Source organism: Ostrinia furnacalis, unplaced genomic scaffold, assembly GCF_004193835.3.
Source record: "Ostrinia furnacalis isolate ACB-3 unplaced genomic scaffold, ASM419383v2 OfSCF3139, whole genome shotgun sequence".
Taxonomy (NCBI): Eukaryota; Metazoa; Arthropoda; class Insecta; order Lepidoptera; family Crambidae; genus Ostrinia; species Ostrinia furnacalis.
The window spans coordinates 431872-456319 of record NW_021133378.1 but is presented as its reverse complement, the minus strand read 5'-3'; the positions used below and the strand labels follow the sequence as shown (position 1 = coordinate 456319).

The 24448-nt window shown below is 38.6% G+C and overlaps 2 protein-coding genes across 14 annotated transcripts in view; one reads left to right on the top strand and one right to left on the bottom strand.

Moving 5' to 3' along the window:
- Nucleotides 1–262: 262 nt before the first annotated feature.
- On the bottom strand, nt 263–24142 carry mxt (Eukaryotic translation initiation factor mextil). 8 transcript variants are annotated; one of them, XM_028310957.1, is made up of 13 exons: nt 23996–24142; nt 10673–10797; nt 10242–10395; nt 10005–10158; nt 9419–9620; nt 8839–8910; nt 8265–8325; nt 7529–7676; nt 6901–7035; nt 6132–6309; nt 3708–3779; nt 2173–2294; nt 263–483 (listed from the first exon to the last, which is right to left on the bottom strand). In XM_028310957.1, exons 1-13 carry the CDS (start codon nt 24019–24021, stop codon nt 379–381), a joined length of 1554 nt encoding a protein of 517 aa, XP_028166758.1. In that variant the 5' UTR covers nt 24022–24142; the 3' UTR covers nt 263–378. The 8 variants fall into 8 exon arrangements, with proteins under 8 accessions (XP_028166758.1, XP_028166760.1, XP_028166759.1 ...); XM_028310959.1 differs by lacking the exon at nt 23996–24142 and adding an exon at nt 11245–11337; XM_028310958.1 differs by lacking the exon at nt 23996–24142 and adding an exon at nt 10958–11203.
- Piezo (piezo type mechanosensitive ion channel component) overlaps nt 12272–24448 on the top strand; it is a 52634-nt gene continuing 40457 nt past the window's right edge. For 3 of the 6 annotated variants that reach the window (XM_028310952.1, XM_028310951.1, XM_028310950.1), the window contains exons 1-8: nt 12287–12453; nt 12977–13048; nt 21200–21295; nt 21842–22053; nt 22141–22264; nt 22660–22906; nt 23269–23434; nt 24301–24360. In XM_028310952.1, coding sequence (XP_028166753.1) covers nt 12985–13048; nt 21200–21295; nt 21842–22053; nt 22141–22264; nt 22660–22906; nt 23269–23434; nt 24301–24360 — 969 coding nt within the window. In that variant the 5' untranslated portion in view covers nt 12287–12453; nt 12977–12984. Of the gene's footprint in view, nt 12454–12976; nt 13049–21199; nt 21296–21841; nt 22054–22140; nt 22265–22659; nt 22907–23268; nt 23435–24300; nt 24365–24448 lie in introns of those variants that run through there. The other 3 variants (XM_028310949.1, XM_028310953.1, XM_028310954.1) reach the window with 3 other exon arrangements.

Genomic DNA, 24448 nt, shown 5'->3' with positions numbered 1-24448 from the left:
ACAATTTTATTCACCTACAAGTTTTGTCTCTTTCTATCGCGTGCCTCTGAACTCTTCTTACGCTGTTAGGGTTGCTGTCTAGTGAAAAAATAATTAATCTACTTATTTGTAATAATGACCTACGTATGTAGGTAAGTANGTTAAAATAAATTACCCGTAGACCCACTGGCAAAAACTGTTCAGAACGGTGGGACAACGGGTTAAAAAAAATTACCCGTGGACCCACCAGGGGGACATGTTGGGGGGACCACGGGTAAACGCCGGCGTGAGAGTGCGCGTCGACACGTCGCTCGTGAGTGCGTCTACGATGTATGAGTGAGTGCTCCTAAACCCTAATAGCTTCGGGCGTGTCGAGCGGCGCGGGCGCGGGCGCGGGCCTTACTCAGGCTCGGGCGAGTCGGGCGCGTCCACCGCGGCCACGGGCGTGGCGGCCGCCGCACGCACCTTCTTCAGGTAGCTGGCGCTGTCGAACTCCAGGCAACTCTGTTCAAACCACATTGCGCTTACCGACTTTGTCAAACACTCGTCAAAATTGCATTAAATCAATAGATAACATAAATGTATACCTCGCGTTCAACCCATTTGGTGCAAGTTGTTAGTTTTTAGTAAAGCAGCAGTTAGATGTTTTCTTGTTAGAGATAATGTATTGTGTAGGTTATGGTTCGGTTTTACAGTCAGTATTTTGACATCTGAACTAAGTCTCTGCGATTCCTAATTTAGATAAATGTTACATTATTTAACTACAATTATTAGAAGTTATCATCGTTATAAATAAAAAAAAAGTACGATTCAAATGTCAAATTACTAAGTTTAGTTAGGAGGTGTTAGTTGGAAAGCGGAAGAGAGCAAGCAAAGACATGTTATTTTTAAATTTTTATATTTGAAAATTTATGAATTGACAATCATATTATCATAAGAAAATAACACTGTTAATTTTCATACCTACTCATAGAACAAAAGCAACAATATAACAACACGTGAAAATATATAATGGTCAACATTTAAATTTTGAACTTTCGAGTAAAATAATAGACGCCCTATTATTTTCTACCTGTTGCGGACCCCTCTCGAATACCCATTCTATCCAAGCGGCATGAAAGAAACAGAACAAATTTAAATCAGCATAAATCACAATAAATACTTTATAAACACACACACTCAAAATTATTATGTAAACAACGTTGCATAAAAGATTCATCAATATTCAACAGTCAATACAATACTATATACTACTTGTATAAAATCAGTCTATGACTTATATTTCTTTCTAAAATATTAATTGCGAATTTACTCAGTCTTAAATCACGAGAGATTATTAAGAGATCATTGTTTGCGATTCAGTCATTTAAACATTATCATATAATTATCAACATTATAACGTAATTTGTGAAACAATCAAGAAAATATTAACGATATAGTTGTCATAAGCACAACTATCACTAACAATTTTAACTCCCAATAGAACTAAATTAAGTTTTGGTAGTTAATAATCAATACAAAAATTTGGTTTATAGCGTTATTACAATATCTGTTATAGGTCAGTATGTGAAAATGTGAACACAGACTCAATGTGAACGAGGTACATGCGAGTGCATAAAGCTCAGAGCGTGCGTTAGCTTCGGCGAAACGATCGAATATGCGTCGGGCACACCTCCACGTAAATTAATCTAGGTTACCTCCCGAGGAACCAGAAAATTTACCGCACCACAAAACAAAAACCGATCTACACTCGAAACCGAACACACATTCCAAAGTTTCGCCGTTCGAAAGCGCGAGGGCGAAGCGACACGAGTTACGTCCTGACGACTCGGATCGCAGGGCGGGGCGCCGCTCGCGCCGGGCGGGCGGGGCGGGAGGGAGGGAGAGAGGATCCGGCGGGCGAGGGCTAGGCGTCGCCGGCGGGCGAGGGCTGCGAGGGCTGCGGAAGGAAAGGTCGGGCACAGTGGCGGGCGGCCGGCCGGCCCCGCGCCGCGGCCCGCGCTCAGTAGAAGTTGCGGCAGAGCAGCGCCGCCAGGTAGTTGGGGTGGTGCAGCGGCGGCCACACGCGGAAGGGCAGCAGGCGCGGCGCGGGCGCGGGCGCGCAGCGNACACGCGGAAGGGCAGCAGGCGCGGCGCGGGCGCGGGCGCGCAGCGGCGCGGGGCGGGCGGGCGGCGCGGCGCCTGCAGCGTTACCTTGCGCGCCAGCTCCGGCGGGAAGGCGGCGAGCCCGGCGGGCGGCAGCTTGCTGAGCGGCGAGTCGGCGTACTGCACCAGCGTCTCGTACGTGTACGTCTGCCGCGCGCCCGGCGCGCCACCTGCACACACGCCAGACGTTAGCCGCCGCATGCTGTTAGCTCGCCGGGAGTGCGATGCTCGGCTGCGCTCGCGGCCCGCCTGCTAAAATTTCAATCTCGAGGCGCTCGGCGTGCTGGTCGCTGTCGTCGATCGATATTACCGGAGCTCGCATGGTAGCGCCGCACCCGAAATATTAATCTGAAGCGGGTAGATAGTTTGCGACGTGCACGTGCTCTATTATAATCTTATCGTAACGTTTGCGAGTTAGTCTTCACAAACTGCAATTAATTCGTGTAGAAATATTGGCGATTTTTCGACATACTGTGCGTAAGCTGTTGAAAACACAAATCAGCCGCAAGCAAGCGTCGCAGGGATATTTTGTTATTGACTGACTTCTGCATTTTGTATGACTGACGATGAATGATATACGAAATGGCACAAACATGTCAATAAATATTATAATGAATACACACATATTTATTAAACACATGAATAAAGCGTGTTTATTCACAGAGTGTTGTCGAAGAAAATTGGACATAAATACTGAATAAGATCTTTTTACCTTGCTACATATCTGATATCTGAACACAGTACAATATGGAATAAATGATAAAATACATATTGTAAAAGCTGCTTAGTTGATGAAAGTAATAGTAACATCAAAGACGAAGAGATAAGTAGCGAAGTAATTTTACTAAGAATATCAAAATATTGATCTCGTACTTTGTACTAGAGCACTGTGAAATTTGCTCACGTAGGATTGCCAGAAAAAAATATAGAGCACGATGTCGATACAATAGGCAGGAAAAGAAGAACACTAAAACAGAGAACGCGAAATCATTTTCATTTGTTGTGTTCAGGGTTTCTGGCAAATCTAGATAAAAACTGTGACAGACTTTTCATGTTTTTGATGTGTTTTTTTAGCTATGACGTAGGATCATAAATCATTTAGGAGATCATTCTGGCAACCCTCGCGCATTCTTTGTTTTATTTACGAACGCAACTGTAACAGCTACCTTAAAATATCAATTTGCGCGCATTCGAAATAGGTACGACGATTTTTGTCATTACAGTAAAGTTACAGTTGCCGGACGAAAATACAAACGACGATCAATAGGTACACTTAATACCCGTATTCACAAACAATATAATTATCCAGATACACAATAAGGCCCAGATTTTTACACCGAAATGTCAAGTGACAATAGGCATGATGATTTCTATTCTTTTGTTTTAAAGATTGGTCTCTCAATAATAGAATCAACGGTGAAAGAAATAAATACCATAAAAACTCAGAGATATTTTTTACCGTCGGGCGTTGGTTTGTAACAAGGTTATAAAATTGCTCTGTTAGAGTTAATAAGGGTTGTACAGTCCAAAGAGTGTGTGAATACGAGTTGACAGTGTGAAGTGTTATGTGTGGTTAACTTTACCTTGATTCTTATCGGTGCTGGTAGCGCGCGAGAAGCGCGGACGACGCGGCGCGGCGTCCCCGTCGCCGGCCGCTGCACACAACGCCAGTTACACCGACCACCCCGACCCGACCCGCTTCCGACCCGCCTACCACACGCAACCGCTGGCTCGGAACAACCGATATTGAATTAATTCGGCTTTAGTCTAGCGAAGTCAGTCGTATTATACCGATTGGTGTACGAATGTCAAAACAAAGTTTCAAAAAATATCATAACTATGAATTGCAGTCAGTTTAATGAGGGTTTTCGCGATTGAAAAATCCGCCAGATGGCAATACGTAGACGCGAGGTCCAAATGCTGCACGATTGGTTATTTTTGACATGACATTGACAGATATGTCAAAATCCACCAACTGGAATTTTCATGGCAATGGCAACTTACATTTTCATAACGCATTTTTGCTTGTTACCAAAATGCTATATTTATTTACTGTAGTGATAAATTGTTATCAAAATCGTCAAACCAGTCTGAGAGCGACAATTCAATCGATAATAAAGGTTTTATCGATTAATTCAATGATTCGATGACCATATCGCATTTTAGGCTTGAAATATCGGTTGTCGTCGTCGGTAACGTCGCGGTTGCATGTGAATAGGTTTATGTTTTGGGTTAATACAAAATCTTCAATGAGGTTTTGGCAGATTAGATTTAAATGAATTTACTAATAATAATGAATGAAGTTATGTTATGAAATGTTTCTTGTTAAACAAAATTTGGAAAAAATGCTGCCACACCCTTGGATCGAAGTGGTCGTAGTGATATGGAAATAACAACAATGAGTAATGTAAACATAAATAAATATACATAAGAATAAAATATCCTTACAATGGCTCCTAATAAGTCTAGTTTTATGAGACAATGACATCCTATTGTACAATAAAATGCGATAATAAGTATGTAAAGGGGGGACATGCTTCAGTCAGTCGCTGCCAAATCATAAACACTTGCCTAAGATCTACCACTCTTGTGCCTACCAGAATATTGCGCGTATCATGCCTTTCAAATTATAATGCTTAATAATTATCCATGCAATTAGGCATATTTAAGAAATAAAACCTCAGCCAGTTTTTACGCTCTACAAATTAAATTAGTATAAAATAATAGTAAAGCTTTCGCTTAGCGAATTTATCAACAAAACCCATGCATTTACTAATATTCCTGAAAATGTATTAATAACGAGTTTTATAAAATGACAAAAAAATCAACAAATTGCCTACAACTTTTTATAAATCAATCTGTAATGACTGGAAGGGCGGTTAGTTAGGCCACTTGGAGTGTCATTCAAAACATCCGTAGCATGATAATAGGTCGTGATGTGTATCAAGTAAACAACTCGGTATTATGCCAAGATGTAGACAAAACAGCAGAGCCGTTTGCCGGCTCCTCAATTTGAGTGAGAAAGATTTGACAAATCTGAAAATACAAAATGACGTGAGAGAAATAGTACCATTGAATTTTGTATCTGTTCTCTCTCTATTTGTGTTCAGTGTATAAGTGAGCATCTGTGTGACTGGCCAGGCTGGTCATCATTCACGTAGCAGCATCAAGCTCGGTTTCCACCAAAGCGGAGCGGAGAAGTGTTGGGCCATCAAATTTGTCAGTAGTGGCGACGCGGCGCGGAGCGGAGTTGTGCGGAGAAGAAAAGTGGAAATAAGGAAATCCGATTGGTTATTCAAAACACTTCTCCGCTACGCTCTGCTCCGCCTTGGTGAAAACCGGGTTTCAGATCGCCGCTTAAATACGAAGAGCGTTTGTTTCTCTTAGGCCCGATTCTACCACTTTTATCCGAGAAAACTCCTGGTATACTGGCACATTGACAGTTTCAGTATGGGAAATATGTCAAAATGACAAGTTTATTCTGAGATTAATATTTAATCTTGTCTGGTCGAATCCACCCTTATATGTATGCGTATGAGTTTGACATCAAGTCATCACGGCCAGTAGCAGCATCAGAACCTCGTTTGACTGCTACGAAGAATGTTTATTATGGCTGGTTTTAGAATCGCGATGACCGCTCGCTGATCGTCGGCGCTGACAAATCAAAATGTATGTAATGAGGGCTATCGTTTTAGCGCTCACCAGTTGGCGCCACTGTAGAGTAAGGTCCTGTCAATCGCCAGGGGTGCCAACTGTTAGGTATAAAAACGATAGCCCTCATTGAAGGGAACGTTTCTGAGTGACGCTGATCTCTCGGCGCCGACGACGCTCCATACATTTCGGCTATCAGCGCTGACGGTCAGCGTGCGTCAGCGGTGCTTCATAGAACATTGTGTTTATTCGTACGCTCGACCGATGTACGCGACCGACGTCAGCGTAGGAGGAAATCAAGCCTTAAACCAGCCTATGTCTCTCTGTGCGCGTGCGCATGGTGAGTGGTGACTGACCGGGCTGGTCGTGGTGCGGCGCGAAGACGTCGTCGTCGGCGCCGTTGAGGTCGTCGTCGCGCAGCAGCAGCGCGGCGCCGGGCCGCTGCGACAGCGTGAAGAAGTCGCCCGAGCCCGCGCCCAGCGCCTCCAAAGCGCCCGCGCTCTCGAAGTACTCGTCTAACACTAGCTTTGCAGTCTGCAAACGAAACAAACAGTGAGATGTCAATGAGGGTTTTCGCGAATGAAAGATCCGCTAGATGGCGGGACGTGGATGTGGGGTCTGACTGCTGCGTGATTGGTGGATTTTGACATATCTGTCAACATCATGCAGCATTTGGACCTCGCGTCTACGTATTGCCATCTGGCGGATTTTTCATTCGCGAAAACCCTCATTCCCGTGACTTGAGTTTTACTGGTTGGGTTTTTATTGGCGGTCAAGCTGTAGATCCTGGCTACACAAGCGATGCAGCGGTGGGAATAGTCCCGTATGTAAATTCCATGAATTATCGATTTATCATGTATCAGGTAAATAAACAGCGATAATAACTCAATCGGGCTACCGATTTGAAGTTCGAGGAATGCTGAACCGATCCTCGCCGTTCGCTGGAATTTAATTGCGAACCGTATTCTACATTACGGGAATATAATTTGTGCACTACAAATGGGAACAGTCAAACCACAGATTTTTTTGGTCATAGAAAGTAGACATCAACCTTCGACTTTAAACTACGCCACTGAATAATGACTTTGAAAAAGAAATTCACCCTCTCTGGCATGCTGGGCTTACCTTCACAAGATCCAAGTTATTGCCCGTGATCTTAATGGAATGTTGCCCAAAAGTCACAGTGTACTTATATTCTCCTAGAGCGGCATCGTTCGTAGAGAAGCTGTGGAGCAGAGCCCGGGAATTATGGGGAGACTTCTGGAAATAATAAAGTTTTGATTAGTTATCTAGGCGCCCACGAAAATCAGTGTATGAGATGATACTGAGAAGATGACTGGGTGAATAAAGTTGACTTTTAGTGTGCTCATTTCATCACGGAACCATTTCAACTAGTTTATTTTCCAGGTGAAGTGAATCGACTAAGTCTGTCGCCTTTGTTCAACTAGGAATTATTTCACCCAGGTGAACAAAGTGGAATAATCAGATTCTAGACGACTCATTATGCATTGGCCATAATCGGAGTACAATGAGGGCTATCGTTTTTATACTTAACAGTTGGCACCCCTGGCGATTGACAGGACCTTACTCTACAGTGGCGCCATCTTGATGAGTGCAAATGCGATAGTCCTCCTACCACTTTAGCGCTCACAAGTTGGTGCCACTGTCTTCGCTACTAGCAAGTGACAGGACCTTACTCTACAGTGGCGCTAACTGGTGAGCGCTAAAACGATAGCCCTCATTAGCAGCTTACCTCTCGGTTGCGCGGCGGCTCGTCCGAGCCAGTGGAGTCGAGAGAGGCGCGCGAGGCTCCCAGCGCCTGCTCGCCTCCCGTGCCCGCGTCCAAACGCACGGGAGATGCGTTGCGCCGGATCGTATCCCCAATCAGGTGCTTCGCGTGGCTGCGGAATACAATTACATTATTAAAACATTGGAGCCAACAATACTACCGCATTAGGGTGGCGCCACTGTAGTCAGAACCTTAGTCTTATTCGAAAACGGTGCCGATTTTGTTTCTCGATATCTGATGAACCCATCTATTCAATATGAAGGGAAGTGAAGTAATCAAAAGGCGATGTTCATTGTTCCTGAATTGTGATTATCTATCAGCCTCTGAACTTGTATAGTATGTCAATGATAGCACTGATCACTGAAATACCTACAAAAGTACTGCACTAAAAGAATATTATTAAAAAACTAAGATCGCATGCGTAACTAAGTTATGTGCAATGCAATACTGCTAGTCTACTTCTTACATGAGTGTGCATACGTTTTGCAAGTGTTTTTTTTTTCAGCGAACTCCACGAGAGAATAACACTGTTGCGCGCATTGGTGGAATCTCGACTTTATAATCGTGAGCGTGATCTCGATTACAAAACAATCTACTTGATTGATTTATTCATGAAATGCAATAGAAGTCTCGTAAACAGTATTAAAGTATTAATGCGAACAATACTTTTTACTGTAAAAAATAGTATACATCTACTTACTTCACATTCTCTTCATTGGGTCCAGTAATTTGAACCAAACGCTCCTTCGCCCCAGGGCTCACTATAACATAGCAAATAATATTTTTTAGATGAAATCTGAACATATCAATACTGTCAAGGTTAGTTCGCAACTGTTATTGTTTTTGGTAAGCTTATAGCCAAATATGCGATTAATAGGCGGTGAGATAGGATTCCGTTTTCTTGTTCTGTTAGAAAATTGACCACCACAGCCATAACAATTAGTGTCAATGAGGCAAAACTTGTTAATGTCATTTTAAAATGTTTTATGGATATTAAAGTGGAATGATGTATCAAATATCGATGTTATAATATAAATGTACACGTGATTGAAGAAGAGAAAGGAGCAATCAGTTAATTAGTTCTAGACCAGACATGTCATACCAATTTTCGCGCACACCGATTTGTTAGAAAGAAAAACATATTTTATTATTGACTATGGTATCTTATTGTATGAGATGTCAGCTCTAGTATGAATACAATAATGTCCATAGTACAGAGATGTCAAGACAAGAGCCCGCCACACCATGCTCAAGCGGCGCCACCGTGTTCGTACCTCGCTGAAACGATATAATCGTGTCACTTAGCTCCTCGATCATGTGCACCCGCCTGCCCTTGATACCCATCACTGCAACACCACAACACAACTTCAGACACGCCGCCGACTGCCTCAACGCACATACATTGTTCTTCGTATCAACACAAACGTTGGGCCTATTCTATTTGAAATAACCAATCAGATGGTGGGTATTCTTTGTTGCAAATGATTTATGTGTCTTAAACATTATTTTCTACCTATATTCCTTCTGTATAAAACAGGCCCTTTCTCAACATGCTTACGTTGATATCAAAACAGCGTCTTGCAGCAAATATTTGCATTGACTAATATAACATAACAAAAATACTGAAGCACAAAATGGTAACCTAAATTCGAATTAACCAAAGTACATAGTTTACAGACATAGTCTTATCATGCATAATAATAAAAAGGTAACTACACAATAACACTAAGTCAATAGTACTAAAGATAAGCGTAACATTGACTTCATGCATGTCTCCCCGAATAACTTTCATTTAACATATCATGCAGCCCATGATATAATGTATCAATAGTAATAAATTAAAAACATTCTCACCTTTTCCAGAATCAGCGTTCCGTATGACGACTTCGTCTTTAGAGTAGTTCTTGCCGGGTATTTTAGTGGGCTTTGGGAACTTGCCAGAGGGCTTGATGACCTCTCCGGGGCCGAGCAGGGCGGGCGGCTCGGTGGGCGCAGCCAGCGTAGGGGACACCGAGCCACCCGTGCCCGACCCCTCCATCGTCGGCACCAGAAGAGGCTGGAATTTGAACGTTTACTTGGATCGGTTGATACAGAAAAAAGAATTTAATGCGATTTAAAGTTGAAAATTACTTTTTAAAATATATTTAACAAGCAGATGCAATGGCATTGAATGAACTTCAGAATAAAACCTTTGCAATATAACTTTCAGTTTGTATATCAATAAAATCTGATTAAATGACAATCAATTAACTTTAAATTTTTACACATTACATACAAGTCACAAAAAATAGATAAAATATCCATAAAACCCATTACATACCCTCCTTTAAATACATAGAAGTATTAAGCATGAGACATGCAGTGCTGGCATAATTTTATATTCCTGATCCCAAGTTTGTGAGGAAGAATATTTACCTAAAGGACTCCTAGCTAATGTTACCTCAGCGTGGGTGCCGCGGTGCCTATAGTATTGACTCATGTAGTCAGAGCCCTGCCAGAGTTTGGCGCGCAGCTCTATCAGCTCAAGAAGATGAAGTCGAGTTTTCTTATCCAGTCGCTCGTCTTGTGAACCATTACGGAACACAACAAAGTATCTGAAATATATTTGATATAATTGAAACATTGTTTTTCATTACAAAATAGCATAAAGTTATTGTGTGCTACAATAAAAACAAACCTATCGAGAAAGTCCTTATAAAGTGCTTCGAGCTGAGCGCCGTAAAGCTTCAAGTTAGAGTACATAGTGGCCACATTGCTCTGAAGTGCACGATCATAGTTTCCCTGCATCATTTGGTACGCCACCGCTTCGGTCAAGACAATCAGGTCATCAACTGAAATAGAATGTTCATAAATTACAATGTCATATTTTTTAATGATACATTTTACAATAATGTAATAATGTAAGATATTTTGTTGGGACCAATTAAAAGATATCTGAGAAGTGCAATAATATTTCGCTTACGCTTAGCTATATTACAGATTTCTGAATTATATGGTTTTAAACCTAATTATCAGATTTCATAAAATAATAAAGTTTTGTATTATTTGTTTGAAGATGTGATTTGTTATTATCGCTAACGAATTGGGAGATTCCAATAAGATTCTTACCAGAATTTATTTTGACGTCCAACACGGAGTTGCGGTTGTGCGCGGAACTGGTGGTGGATTTCAGGGGTCTTGGCACCTCCAGTTTTTTAACCGTGCGGGTCATTTTCGTTAGGGTCGACATGGTGCTGCTCAAACAAAAAGATTCACATTACGGCAACAACACAGCGGTAAACAAAACGCGTCGAGTTTCGCAGCGAACAATGATAGTCACATTTTTTTAGAGGATATGAGTAACCTTGCCGTAATTATTCAGTCGACTAGCAAGAGAAATATCGGGAAACTCACTCATCCATGGCGACTGCGCCCCAGTGCAGCGTATGTACACTAAAAACACTATTATAGCAAATCGTGTAAAAGTGAAAGTGATGACAATGATCCTAGCGAATAAATTCGGAACAAATCCAATACGTGTTCATTACTCGTAATATTGGTTTTTCGTGTAATAAAAATGGGTTAGGTGAAAAAATTTTGACTTTTAGACTATTATATATTTTGCTCGATGAAAAACATTTAGACAAAACAATTGAAAACGTTGGAACGCAATGAAATAAGAAATAAACAAGAAAACTCACCTGGCTACGCCATTAATTCGCAATAAAAATAAAATTCGCCTAGTGATGTACAAAAACCGAACCTCTTTCTTTTTTAGCCAAAGATTTTACTTTTACGTAAAGTAAATTTATATTCAGAACCATTTTTTTATAACCACATTTTTTAAAACTATAAATTATTCAATAAAAGGTATTTGTGTAAGAAATATTTGAGTAAAATATAAAAATTGTGAGTATTTTTTTTCTTCAGTATCATGAAAAGTTTCTTCTCCAGTAAGTTCGGAACGCACAGCACTATTGTAATGTTGCAAGTTGTAAAATTATTTAGTAGTATTAGTAGAAAAATACAGTTCAGAAGGCGCCGTACATTCTAATAATCAAGAAGCGAGACAGTCTAGCTAGAGTGAGTAGCTAGCTAGTGAAGAAAAGGAAACCGTGACCAATAAAGTCGAAAGTGACGTTTCGTTTAATTTGGGGCCCCGAAATTAATTATCTTTTTATCAAAGCAGAATGTTATTAAGCTTTGATTATTTTATAGATAAAAACTTACAGGTATATAGGTACGCGTACGCTGCGTGTGATAAATACTAACTAATAGCTTACATTAATAAAGCTGAAGAGTTTGTTTCAACGCGCTAATCTCAGAACTACTGTTCGATTTGAAAAAATGTTTTGTATTGGATAGCCCATTTATCAAGGAAGGCGTAATATTATCACCCTACTACCACTAACAGGGGCGGAGCAGTAAATAATAATATTTTAAAACGGGAAATATTCAAACTATTTTCACGTATACGCGTCGCGCGCATCGCGCGTACAGCTAATGTAGGAAGATCTTGTTTTTGATAAATTGGAATTATATGTTGTTTTTCCTAGTACCCATCCATGTAATGTAAAAGTGGTAAAAAATAGTATTTTTTTGTTATTTTTTTAATACTATTTATTTCAGTAATATTTTATAATTTGAAGTTGGTATTCTATATGTATTCCTGTGGGAATATGTCATTTGCATAGTGTCACTGTCAACAATTGTCAAAATTGTCATTGACATAACGAGTGTGGATGCAGTTGGACGTATCATGTTTTTGTTTGAATTTAAATAACTATGTCGTAAAATGTTCACAAAGTATGCGTATTTATTTTGCCAGAAACACTTTTATTATGACTTTCGGTTTAAAGTGGTTGTGTGCTAATGAAGTGACGTAAACGTATCTAAATAAACACAGAAAGGTTTGTGAATATCCTCTCATAAAAACACACATGTTTATGAAAAGGAAACAAATTGTAATATTTTACCTATAAATACTGAATTTAATGTTCTCTCGGTGTTTACTAAACATGAAAATAATCAATAATTATTATCCAATGTGCCCAACAATCGCGGGAAACCAGGGGGTAAACTTGCGAGAAACATTTCAAGTAATGGCTAAATATCAGTAAAGTTAATAAGAAGGGCCTCTATAATCGTGTTAACGATTATTCTAGCCTACATAGTTTTAATCGGATCAGAGAAAGAGCATGGTACCAAATTACACTTATTAATAATCCTTTTCTGTGACAAAATTCTGAACTGAAACAAACCTAAGTAGGTACTAGTTATTCTTCGTTTTATTTTATAATAACGGTTTAGTTTGAGAATTTAAGGATTAAAGTGCCTATAATCAGGTTAAGATTTTGTCTCAGGTACCTACATACTTTGTACAGTTTACAGTAAATTATTTTTTAATTCACAAAGTGACAAATTCCTTTTCAGCCAACACCATGGCAAAGTACTACTTTGCATTGTTATTGGTGCGACTGGTGTTGCCAGCAGGACTCCTGTTAAGTGAGTTGGATTTATTTATATTTATTAAATTTCTTAATTTATTTATCTATGTAAAATACGTATTATCTGAAATTTCATTATTTGGGTACGATTTTATTATGATCCAAAATCATACAAAGATAAGGTTTTCTTTTCTTCATTAAAATAAAGTTCATGCCATACACATATTAATTTTATTGATATTGTTTATAATCTTAAAACAAATCTTATTCAAATAGCAAAAGATATTTATTTCATTTTACATGTAAATTATTTAATTTTGCTAAGAGAAAACCAATATCATGCTTGCTGCTCCAGGCTTGGAATACCTGCTTTATTTCAGTAAGTTTTAATAAAATGTAAGCTTAGGTGTATTAAAAAATATGAACAAACATGCTTTCAATTATTTTTGGTATTTTCATGGTTCACTTCACTTTACTATAATCATGGATTGTGGAAACACCTACAGATTAATTTTAAATTCTACTAGGCACCTTTTACATGTTTTCAGCTTGTTTGTAGTTTTGTATAAATATGTACATAGTTTCTGGCTTTATGTCTGTTTTCGCTATTATTTTATCAGACTTTTAAATTTTAGTTTAACTTAAAGTGGCTTAAAGTAAATAAACCATCAATCAAAATTAAGATAGATCATAAATATATGCAAAGGACAATAGAAAAATAATATAAATAAATAGGTAATAATTTCCAGACAGTACATTTAAATGTTTCATGAAAATATATTTTGCTGAGATTTGAAATAGGATAGTATATCTGAAAAATGCATAGGAAAGATGAAGTATAATATGCTGTCAAGAATACAATCGAATAACGCCGCGCCACGCCGCGCCGTCACAACATTATGCAGCAGTATCTCTTCAGATTTTTGATCGTTCAAGTCGGACTGGTCATGGCCGAAATAAATCTTACGTCATTGATACGCTCTATCTTCGTTTTTTACTACTTGGCTAATATAACATTTGTAACGACTGTTTTATGCTTGAACTTTATAACTTTCGCGTTGCTGAACGTGTTGATATTAATGACAATAATAAACAATATCTCCACTTCAGTTATCATATCATATAAATATTATTGTATCTTGGGTAGCACGTCGCATTGCGGGGTAGGATCGTAATGTATCCTCCCGTTGGGCGCGCCGCTGATTCTGGGCGCGTCCTCGCGATTCGTACTGTGACCTGATGACCGACTTGCCATGGCCTTTCCAGGGAACCCCTCTTTTTGCCACCAAATTTGCATGTCCTTTTCAGCACGCAAGTCTAATGGATAACTAAAAATCGATAAATCTCGAAAGGAATACTTGATAGCCACTTTAAGATGTTTGCGCTCTGTAATATTCCATATCTTTGTTGATCATGTGTTTTTATCACTCGAAGTGGTTCTGATTGACTGAACGTGTTGCCCCATTTAACCTTATAAACATTTTTTCTGACGAGATCTAATTTTGATTTGTCCGGCATCCATATTGTTGCACACACTAGTAACAGGTTTATTATTAGAACGGGAGCGTTGACTCATAACACGCGTTCAGTAAAATTTTCCTCCATGCGATTTTGCAAATCTCTCTCTCTCTCTGAATATACACGCAACTTTATGTGATTAACAAAATGTGTGGCAATGCGTGCTATGCCAGCAAAGGACATGCTTCCTGACCCCGATTCCCGTATGGCCCATAAATCTGGCAATTTGGAACACTACCTGCCCGGCCCTCTGTTTACAACTCTAATGGCAGATTATGTACACGTCATACAGAGATTTAGTAGGTATAAAACACATTTTATTTAATTAGATTGGGAATTAGGTTAAGATTGTGGCTATCTGCCGGCAGCGTCTATTCATGAAGAACTATCTCATGTTTGTTTGATTTATAACGGAATCGAAATGTTATTTTAATAATGTTGATTCATCAATAGAAATAGAACGAACAGTATTTTTGAAGTAATTAAAAGAAAGCCACACAAGATGGCTAAATATTTTCAGGAAAATTTCTCCTTGGTCACCCTTTATTACGGGATATTTCATGAGGTTAGGTAGATACATACCTTACCTCATGAAATCACCGGACAGTAGGGACATCAAGGGACAGTCACCCCAATTAATTTTTGCGAATGGGGACTTAAACAAGGGTTGATTTTCAAGTAGTTTTAAGTGATTATTGCTTACATCCACTCTCAAAAAGTCACCAAAGACGTTGAGATTACTGAATGAAAGAAATTGCGCCACAAGTGTAATTAAAGTGATTGGTAACCACCACACGAATTCGTAGTATTCAGCCTTCGTAATTTCAGGCCGCAATCACCGACATCATTTTTGTACAGTTCGACTCATGGTTTACATGTGTTATTAATTCGTAAGGTATAATTATTTTCTTTTACAACTCCGACTTGAGCCAGTTTGCGACGAAAAATTCAATGCTGTAGAAATGTTAATCACTTTTGTACTTGGCCTTTTATGATGTATTGGGATTATTAAGTAACAATATTTAAGTTTTCTAGTTGCTACTGCAGGGATTTATTGACAAGTTATCGATAAAATGTAAAGACTTGTCAGTCTGACAACACACGGGGTCAAGTAAATTGCAAACTGGCGTGATGGCACGGTGTTTGCCCAACTAATGGGCCACACCCGGCTCCGCAACCGCCAACCTCCATTAATTAAACCCTACGTCCTTTTGTTGGCTGTCGAAACTTACAGCCGTCTTACGAACGTTTCAAAGAAGTCTGTCTTCTTCATTACTAACTCCTAANATTACTTACTCCTTTCAGCATTGGAGAAAGACAGTGAATACATACGTACATCATCTTTTGCTTTGATTTCTTTGCCATTTTAAACTTTCCTGTGAGATTATGTCTTTGCTAGGAAGAGTTTCCTTCTACCTACTCTAACTTAACCGTGTAAAAAGTACAAAGGATCAAGGACAGGGAATCGTTCTGTCTTAATTCATTATATTGACGAATATAGATAAACCCCTAAGCTTGCTAAAATCCATACTGTAGTCCGTGCTTATCGCCATAATCTTTCATAAACACTGCCATGCCCATACAGTAGAACATCTAGTACTTCCAATCCATTAACTGGATTAGATTTGTTGGTGTAAAGTAGGTTTCACATCACACAAATAAGCAATTTACGGAATTGATTGGTAGTGCAGACTGCAGATTAGTTTCATTTTGAAACTTTCTATTTTTTACTGCCAAGTGGTTTGTAACTCGAACCGTTTGTATCAGAATATCAAATTGCTAGTTTAATCTTAATCACATTCACATCTACCTATTATGTAGGTATAAATAATACTAAAATATGAGTTAAATCATCTCCTTGTCTTTTACCTAATGACCTTTTCGAAATAATCTACTGGAGCTAGTGTAGATAAGTTGGCGCGCGGCTCATAATTAACGGTTTTATATGACAATTTAATATTAGCACCGAAGAAAATTATTTTAAATGTATGCAAAATATGTGTTTATGAGTACCTATTATGTAAATAATATAACTCGCCACTCAGGTTGAGTACCACAAACTATGGGCTGACATGAGTATGGCACGATGTTATATCAACTTTTTATATTCTTGTGGGGATATTCGCGAACACTCCCTAGAGTTGTAATAGCCGACGCTGCACGCACGCGCTGACGTTCGCCGCCCTGCCATATCAACCTTCCTGCTGCTTAATTACATATGAATGCCGCTTAGTATTATTAAAATAAAATCTATTCCGCGAAAAAACCCACTGACACGAAGCCATAGCATCCGGTAATCACGAGGGGCGGTGGCTCTTTCAACTTTAAATAACTTTGCTTTGCTTCTGTTTAATTTATTTGTCGGCAGCTATTTTTGAAACCTTTTACTTTACACACATTAATATACTCGTACTTAATGCTAATGTGTACCTACAATGTGTAGTAATTTCAATTCAACACAAACAGGAAGCTTTTAAAAAGGTTTCGAAATAAGAAGTGATGTCATGTCCATAGTTCCCTCAAAGTGGCTCAAAGTTGTCCGCATATTGGCTGGATCATAAAAGATAATAAGGGTTTCCTCGGGCACTTAACTTTTATGAATGCTAAATAGCAACAACACGTTTAGGTTGGCTAGCGTTGAAATTGGGCAAAGAGACTGAGGCCGGCGAGTCGCACCGCCTTATCAGGCGTGTGATTCACAAGGTCATGCACTCGGTTCAACTAGTTAACCGGCAGCAGAAGCGATCCACACATCAATGACCTCATCAAACATGATGTTTTGACTGTTAATCGATATCGGGTTTTATCATTATCGCGATTAGAGCGAACTTTTTCGAAATATTTGCTTAATGTGATCTTCACTCTCTGCTTTATGCATAGCGATTTGAATAGGCTAATAGTAATCAAAAATATATTCCAAAGGAACGCTGTATAATTTTAATAAGGTAATTAATATGATAGAGCAGCTTATGGTAGAGCTGTTATGACTATGTAACTTAAATTCAATTTGACTGATTCCGAGCCAATATGAATGGGTGAAATTACTACGAGTATGTTTGGTTTTTATTGACTAGATGATTTTCAAAGAAAAGATTTTAGCGAAAGCTATCCCACACTCTCTCTATCTTTGGTATTATCTGCTCTTGGTATTTTCCTGATTAAATGACATACCTATCTATTCGTTTGCTTTCGCAATAAAACCTCTCTCTTTGAATAAACTTCAAGTTTGTAAAAGTAGACCACACGTGCTTGTATGTCGGGCCTTTCTTTGTCTCGTATTATCACACTTTTATGCCGTTGAAACAATAGTAAGACTATTCAAGTAATTTTCAAGTTATCGACGGCGTATCCGTTTCTCCCATAAATCGAATAATGCATGTTTAGGTTCTTAATTCAGAAAACGTTTAAAATCTCTTGAAACTTGAGGCAAACTCTGGGCCAAGGCCAAAGGTTCAACTTAAAATTTTATTTTTATTACTTCTGGTAATTTAAGTTTAAAAGCTTATTGCTTATCGTAACGGGAAAACATATCTACAGCATTGCGGTTTAAATGCAAATTAAAACACGGAATACTTATTAATTTTCAAAACAACAACAGGTCATTAATTTCCTTATTCAAATAACCCCTTTTTTAACAGAAAAGTTACAGAAGCCGACATACAATTTCAACAGAAACCAGAATGATATGGTATGCATCAATCCGAAACTTTCACGTGTATTAATTTGGACTTAATATTTTTAACTCGACGCGGAATGGTGTCAGTTTAAATATACAGACAGTGATACCGGCTCTACTATAGTACCGTGTGTTGCAGCTGTATGTTCGCTATCCGTATTTCCTCTATTTACTTTTTAGGTGTTAAAATTATAATATTGCTGGGAAACTTCCTTGTAATACGAGTATCATTTGGAGGTTCTAAATATTTTTAAAGGGCCCTGGTTATGTTTTTTTATGCATAACAAGGCAGGTACTTGACCACAGTCGCACCTGGTGTTAGTGGGATGCAGTCTAAAATGGTACATATCTGCCCTGTAAGTGCCCATTCACTCCCGCCTTGAAAAAAATCTGATAACCTAGTGAGAATAATCTGGTATAATCATAAGTAATTTCCTAAACAATTGCATCGTTAATCCTTTGTAATAACATGTCTGTAATAAAGTTACGAGCTGGTTCTTCTTTGTTTATCAAACGGATGCATTAATTAAAGCATAGGTACTCGTCTAAAGTGTGTAATTTATATACTTGAAGCCATTCTGTTTGATGGTGTTTGCGAGGATGCGCTGTTTCGCTATGCTAAAACAAGAAACAAGTGTAGAAGTGTGTACGTAATCATATTTATTTACGTTTTGGTTGTGTATGCTAATGCGTGCGGGTGTGTAACATCTCCAATTTTTCTTAGATTTGGAGTTATAGGTAGAGCTTTTAGTATGTGTATCCAACCCAACACAGACAGATTTTACAGACATCTGTAAGAGCATTCATGACAATGCTTTTCAAATTTTCATTTCACGCCCCCTGGTTAAGTCTACACGCAAAATATTGATGGAGTTACCCCCAGTTATGCAGGACGAGGTGCTTTTGTCACAAAGTTTTAAATAAAAAACAATATTAATTGCTACTATACACTTAATTATTTTACGCTACGTTTGACGAGCACTATTTACGTTTGCTCTAGATTTCCCCTGTTGCTTGTTTTGTGAGCTAGCCACGTAGGTATACCTAATTTAATTACTACAGGCATGGCATATTGACTGTCTGACTACTGGCTGAGTAACGTACTACAAACAAACAATGCATATCGTTATCTGTGCACGTTTGATTAACGGACTCTTTGTTGCATGTAACCTTATTTATACGAAATCAGTTTTGTGTAAACTTTTACAGATATTTTTCAAGATTTTTTAATGCCAATGAATTTTAGACTCCAACAACACTTTGAAACAGGTTTCCAGATCTCAAGTAAAAAATATTTACCGATCAGATCAACAAAAAATAAGCACATTGTTTTGGCGTGAAATCTGTTATTTAAACTTGAATGTTTCGAAAGAATAATAGTTAATCTAACTATGTTAACAAGATAGCATTGTTGTATGAAATTAGATGTAAATAGCGATGACTGTGATAAATAATAAATAAAAAACTTTCCTTATCTATTAATAAGAGCGCATTAAAAATAGGTTGTTATTGTTTGCTAATAAAATACTGTAGAGCATGATTAAAGAGAGATTTAAATAAATACTCATTTGATTTTTTCATAATAAACGAGTTAGCAGGCCTTCATTCAGTTAGTTTACTCAAATATTTCTCACCTTTAAGGTGAACAATGTGTTACTCATCACATCGACTCTCGTCTCACGCTATGTGGCATTGGATCAAGCGCACCTAAACAACCTAATCGTTTAAACCAACATTGACATTCTTTGATAGTGTTTCATAGTAATTTGGATTTTATGAATGAAACCTCCAAACACGTGCCGTAAAACCTTATCTTGTGACTTAATTTTAATTGAGAAAAGCATAAAACTCAAATTAGGGGATAAGCCTCGTATTAGTGTGCCCCTAATGACTACATTTTGATATGTAAGTTGCGGCTTAACTTTTTAATATTCATGAAACTAGCTGTTGTGTGTTAGGAATAGTTACCCTACTCATTAGAATACGCGTTATTTAAAATTATAATAGTGTTACTAAAATATTACAATTTACTTACAAAAAGTTACGAGTAAACCCAAAAGTTGTGCCCATGATAAACTAAAAACCCGTCGTTTTATGGCATGTCGGGAAAAGAAATGGGGCGAAGAATAAAACGGACTGGAACAAAGTCTAAATGTTATACTGTGACATTTGGGTTGCCCATAGCGGCACCAAACATTGTTCTTCCATTTTGCATCATCATAACCGTGGAGTGAATTAATATCTAGAGACATACGAGTAGTATAGCCATAGTTGTTAAACGAAAAGCTTTGAAATTAAAATGTTAAACTCGTAGGACATATTTTTAGTTTTTTTTTCTAAATTAGACCGGTTAATAATATAGTAATCTGGCCGGTTTGTGAAGTTGTTACGACTTTTATCGATTTGCTGATTAAGAGTCAGAATGACGCAAATCCTTTTAGCCCTAACTTTAGTCTGTTTGCGTGTGAAATCTAGAATCGGGCAGACCTTACACTTTATACCTAAGTAACAAGTTCGTTACGTAATTTATGTATTTAATAGCCTGGTTGGTAGTCGTGTTAAGTTTTGGCAAGGTCAGATTTAGGCGTAGTAGATCGTCTACGCAAGGGGAAAAATGTTGGGCTAGAGACGGTTGGGGCGGCCAAGTAATAGCATCACCCTCGCGACTGCCTGTCTCGTGATTTATTGTGTCTGCGGCTTTCCTTTTCTTCCCAGACATCTACGCAGAATGCCATTGTTTTTTTCAGGAGAATCGTTATTGATTTGATTTGAATACTATTACAGTTATGCGTCTATCCTAGAGTATTTTCTCTGGAATACTGTATAAATATTCAAATTGATAAGATACACACGGTCTTTAATCGTTATAATCGTACAAAGGACTACTGTACCTGTGTAGTAAAGACCGTCTGTACTCTTGACTTGTGCCTATTAGTATGTAATTACTAATTTACTGTGTGACTCATGCGTGAGAAATAAGCAATTTTGTTACATTGCCTTTTGTTTTTGTTACAGGTATAGCACTACGACCGTTTGGGCTGTCCTTGTTATATCTGCTCCTCTACTTAATAGCACCATTACCGCAATTACCAGACACAGAGACGTTTAGTGGTAAGATTAATTTTATTATTTCGTCAGGAAATGTTTAGTTTCTAGCTGGAGTAAGTATTGAATCTATTGAGGTCGTACAACGAACGCATAAACTCTTTATCGCAGTTGTATATGTGCATAATGCAAACTTTATTTAGGTTAATTTATTTAGCTACTGCCACTTAATTAATGTCTGCGCTTGAATATTGATATAATTCTTTAAGAAAACAAGAAAATTATTTGGTAATTGTCTGGTAGAGCCGGGTTAATAAGCCCAAAAAATCTACGCGTTAGTCACGATTTAGCTTTGTGTCAACTATGACGTAATATTCACGCGAAGTCTCGCGCGATTTTAGTGCCGCCAAAGTTCGACGACGCCATTCACATAAATTACGTGTTGTACGCCTTCGAAAATTGTATTCACACTGACTAACGCTGCAAAGTAAATGAATGAGGATGCATAATATTTAAAGGTTTATCTTAATTGTTTTACGAATGGTACCGTTTATTTTTAAAATAACTTTTACGCATCATGTTCTTTTTTCTAAAAGTCGTTTATATTTTTAGGTGGATGCCGTAAGTTCTTAACGCTGACATTACTTGTGTCGTTCCTACTTTTACTGGCACATGCAGCATGGCACATCGTACTGGCAGCATTCGCGCCCTACGGGTCCCTCCTGGAAACCTATCCTCTAATCCAGAAGATCGGACACAACCTGGGTCTGGTCTCCTATTACGATATAGACCCAGCCATGGCCGTGCATTACTTAGCGCCGGAGGTAATAAACCAACTTCATACAATTTTACAACGAGTACTAACATCGGGTTTTGTAATCATACTTTGATTAATTTGATTTTTTTTTTAGCTAATAATGGCCGGTGTATCGCTGATAGTGTATATGCTGGTAAAGAAATTGCTGACCGGGGTCGACATCGCCAGTCAAAGAAAGGACACGAAGCATCAGCGGAATCCAATGCTTACTACTGCAGGTAGAGCAGATGTACCGGTTTTGGTCATCTTTATTTTTACACTGTTTTTGGAATCACAAAATTTTATCCATCGTTAAAGTAATCTCCAGTATTGACTATTTATGACAGTATTTTTGATAGTACCTAAATCAAGCTTGAACGGCGGAACAGTGTCCACAAAGGGGGTCTTTACCCTATGATGTCGTGCCCTGAGTGCCCAAGCAACTGCACTCAGGAGGATTTGATGAGTGCTACTGACAACGCCACTCTTGTGGCGGAGTTTTGGGCTGACACTGTGTAGGTTTGTTGTCGACACGAAAAGAAGAAGAAGAAGACCCTATGATTGTGGTGGACCTGTGTAGGTACCTATGGGAATTTCTTGCAAAGAAAGGGTCTACATTTGTCATTTGTTTCAGGGAAGTATGTATGCCTGTTCCTGATAATGTTCTCCGGCATAATGCGGCCAAGTGTGACGTCAGGGATCTACTTCTTGGTGTTCATGGGCGCGGCCACCGCCTGGTCGCTGGGCCGGCCGCTGGAGAAGGGATTCGCGGTCATCAGCCGCTGTCTGATGGCCATCATGGCTGTACACATATTAGTGCTGATCGTCTACCAATGCTCATGGCTTATCGCTCTCTATCCGCCAGAAATGAATTTTGCTCGGTACGTTTTTTTAACCAAGTCAACATAAATCTATAAGTATCAGAGTGAGACTAAAAACCGTTCATAAGGCATAAAGTAAGGTATATTTGGTAAAAAATAGTATCAGCTGCTTCAGAATTAAAATTAAATAAAATCATTTAACTAAGCCTATTTCGAAACTATTTATTACTCACGGAAGAAGGATTTCATAATTGCTCCACTAATTATTTATTTATTTATTTAATAATAAAATTGATATTCAGTTTTGATTCTCTACTCGTTTGTTATTGTTGAAAGGTTCTCTTACAGTTATACTATTAATTTGACAAGTTACGTGCTACTTACGTTTTATTGTATTTATTTATTGTATGTTGTGTTCCCAGATACTTTGGCCTCACACAACTAGTAAATATCAACGAAACAAACCCAACGAGTTTCTCTTATGAAGTCACGGATGACCACATGTGGGCCACACTCGCTAGTCCCCTAGTCATACTGTTCACGTATTACATCCTAGCCCTCGAATCACGGGAACTCTTCAAGCCCAAGGTATGTGCGCACGTATTTAGTAGATTAGTTAATTAAACTATTCAGTAATTAAATGATTTCTCGTGACTAATCGAGTAATGCTACCGTGCTTGTTAATATACTTAATTTCCGATTGGGCGTTCGCTGTTTTGATTAACGCTGAGAGTGCATTAAAACTTTGCAAGTGCTTTGAACTCTTCAGAATGCAGTCACACGGTAACTTAGTGTTATGCGATTAGTTTTGGTGGCGTGAGGTTACTTTTTGATTGGACTTTTCCTATCTATGCTATCTATGGGGGTTTAAGGCGAAAAAAAAGAGCGCCTTGACCGGTGTAGAGGCTGGTAAGCTGAATGGCTCGCTGGTGCGCGGCGTGTCGTTCCACCGCGCCAGCCGCCGCGCCACAAGGGACAAGTGGATGAGCGCCACTAAGAAAGTCCGAGTAAGGCTTGCGCCATTATCCACTAGCACAAGTAGTTTCCCCTCAATACAACACTACCGTAGACGCAAGCACTTAATAGAAATTCGGTCAGCGCTCACTAGTTCTGTACATAATTACAAGCTTATAATTAATTTCACAATACCTTTTATTTTGTGTGTTGATCACCATTTTTACAGCAACTGATGTACTTTGCCACTGTAGATAGCTATTTCCTCCTTCTAAATAGATTTAATGCACGTCTGTCGTTTGTTTTGGTAAATAACTAATTGTAGTTTAACACAAAAACACCCACTACCAACGGCACAACGTAGATTTCTACTAAAAGCGCAGTGAAGCGTAACACGCATAATAGGCTAACAAACACTTTTTACAGGTTTTGGCATTTAATTTCTTCGATATCAAAATTTTTACTTTTTGTTTTTGCAACACGCTTTCGTTCTTTTATAGGTTGCATATTCATACATAAATTCCAAAGCACTCCGTGGGAACGCCAGTGAGACTACCCCTGTAGGTATTTCATTTTCTCTTTTCACTGTTGGGTGTCGGGATTGTTTTGTCTGTGGTATCGTTTTCACCGGTTTCTTGCATATGACTC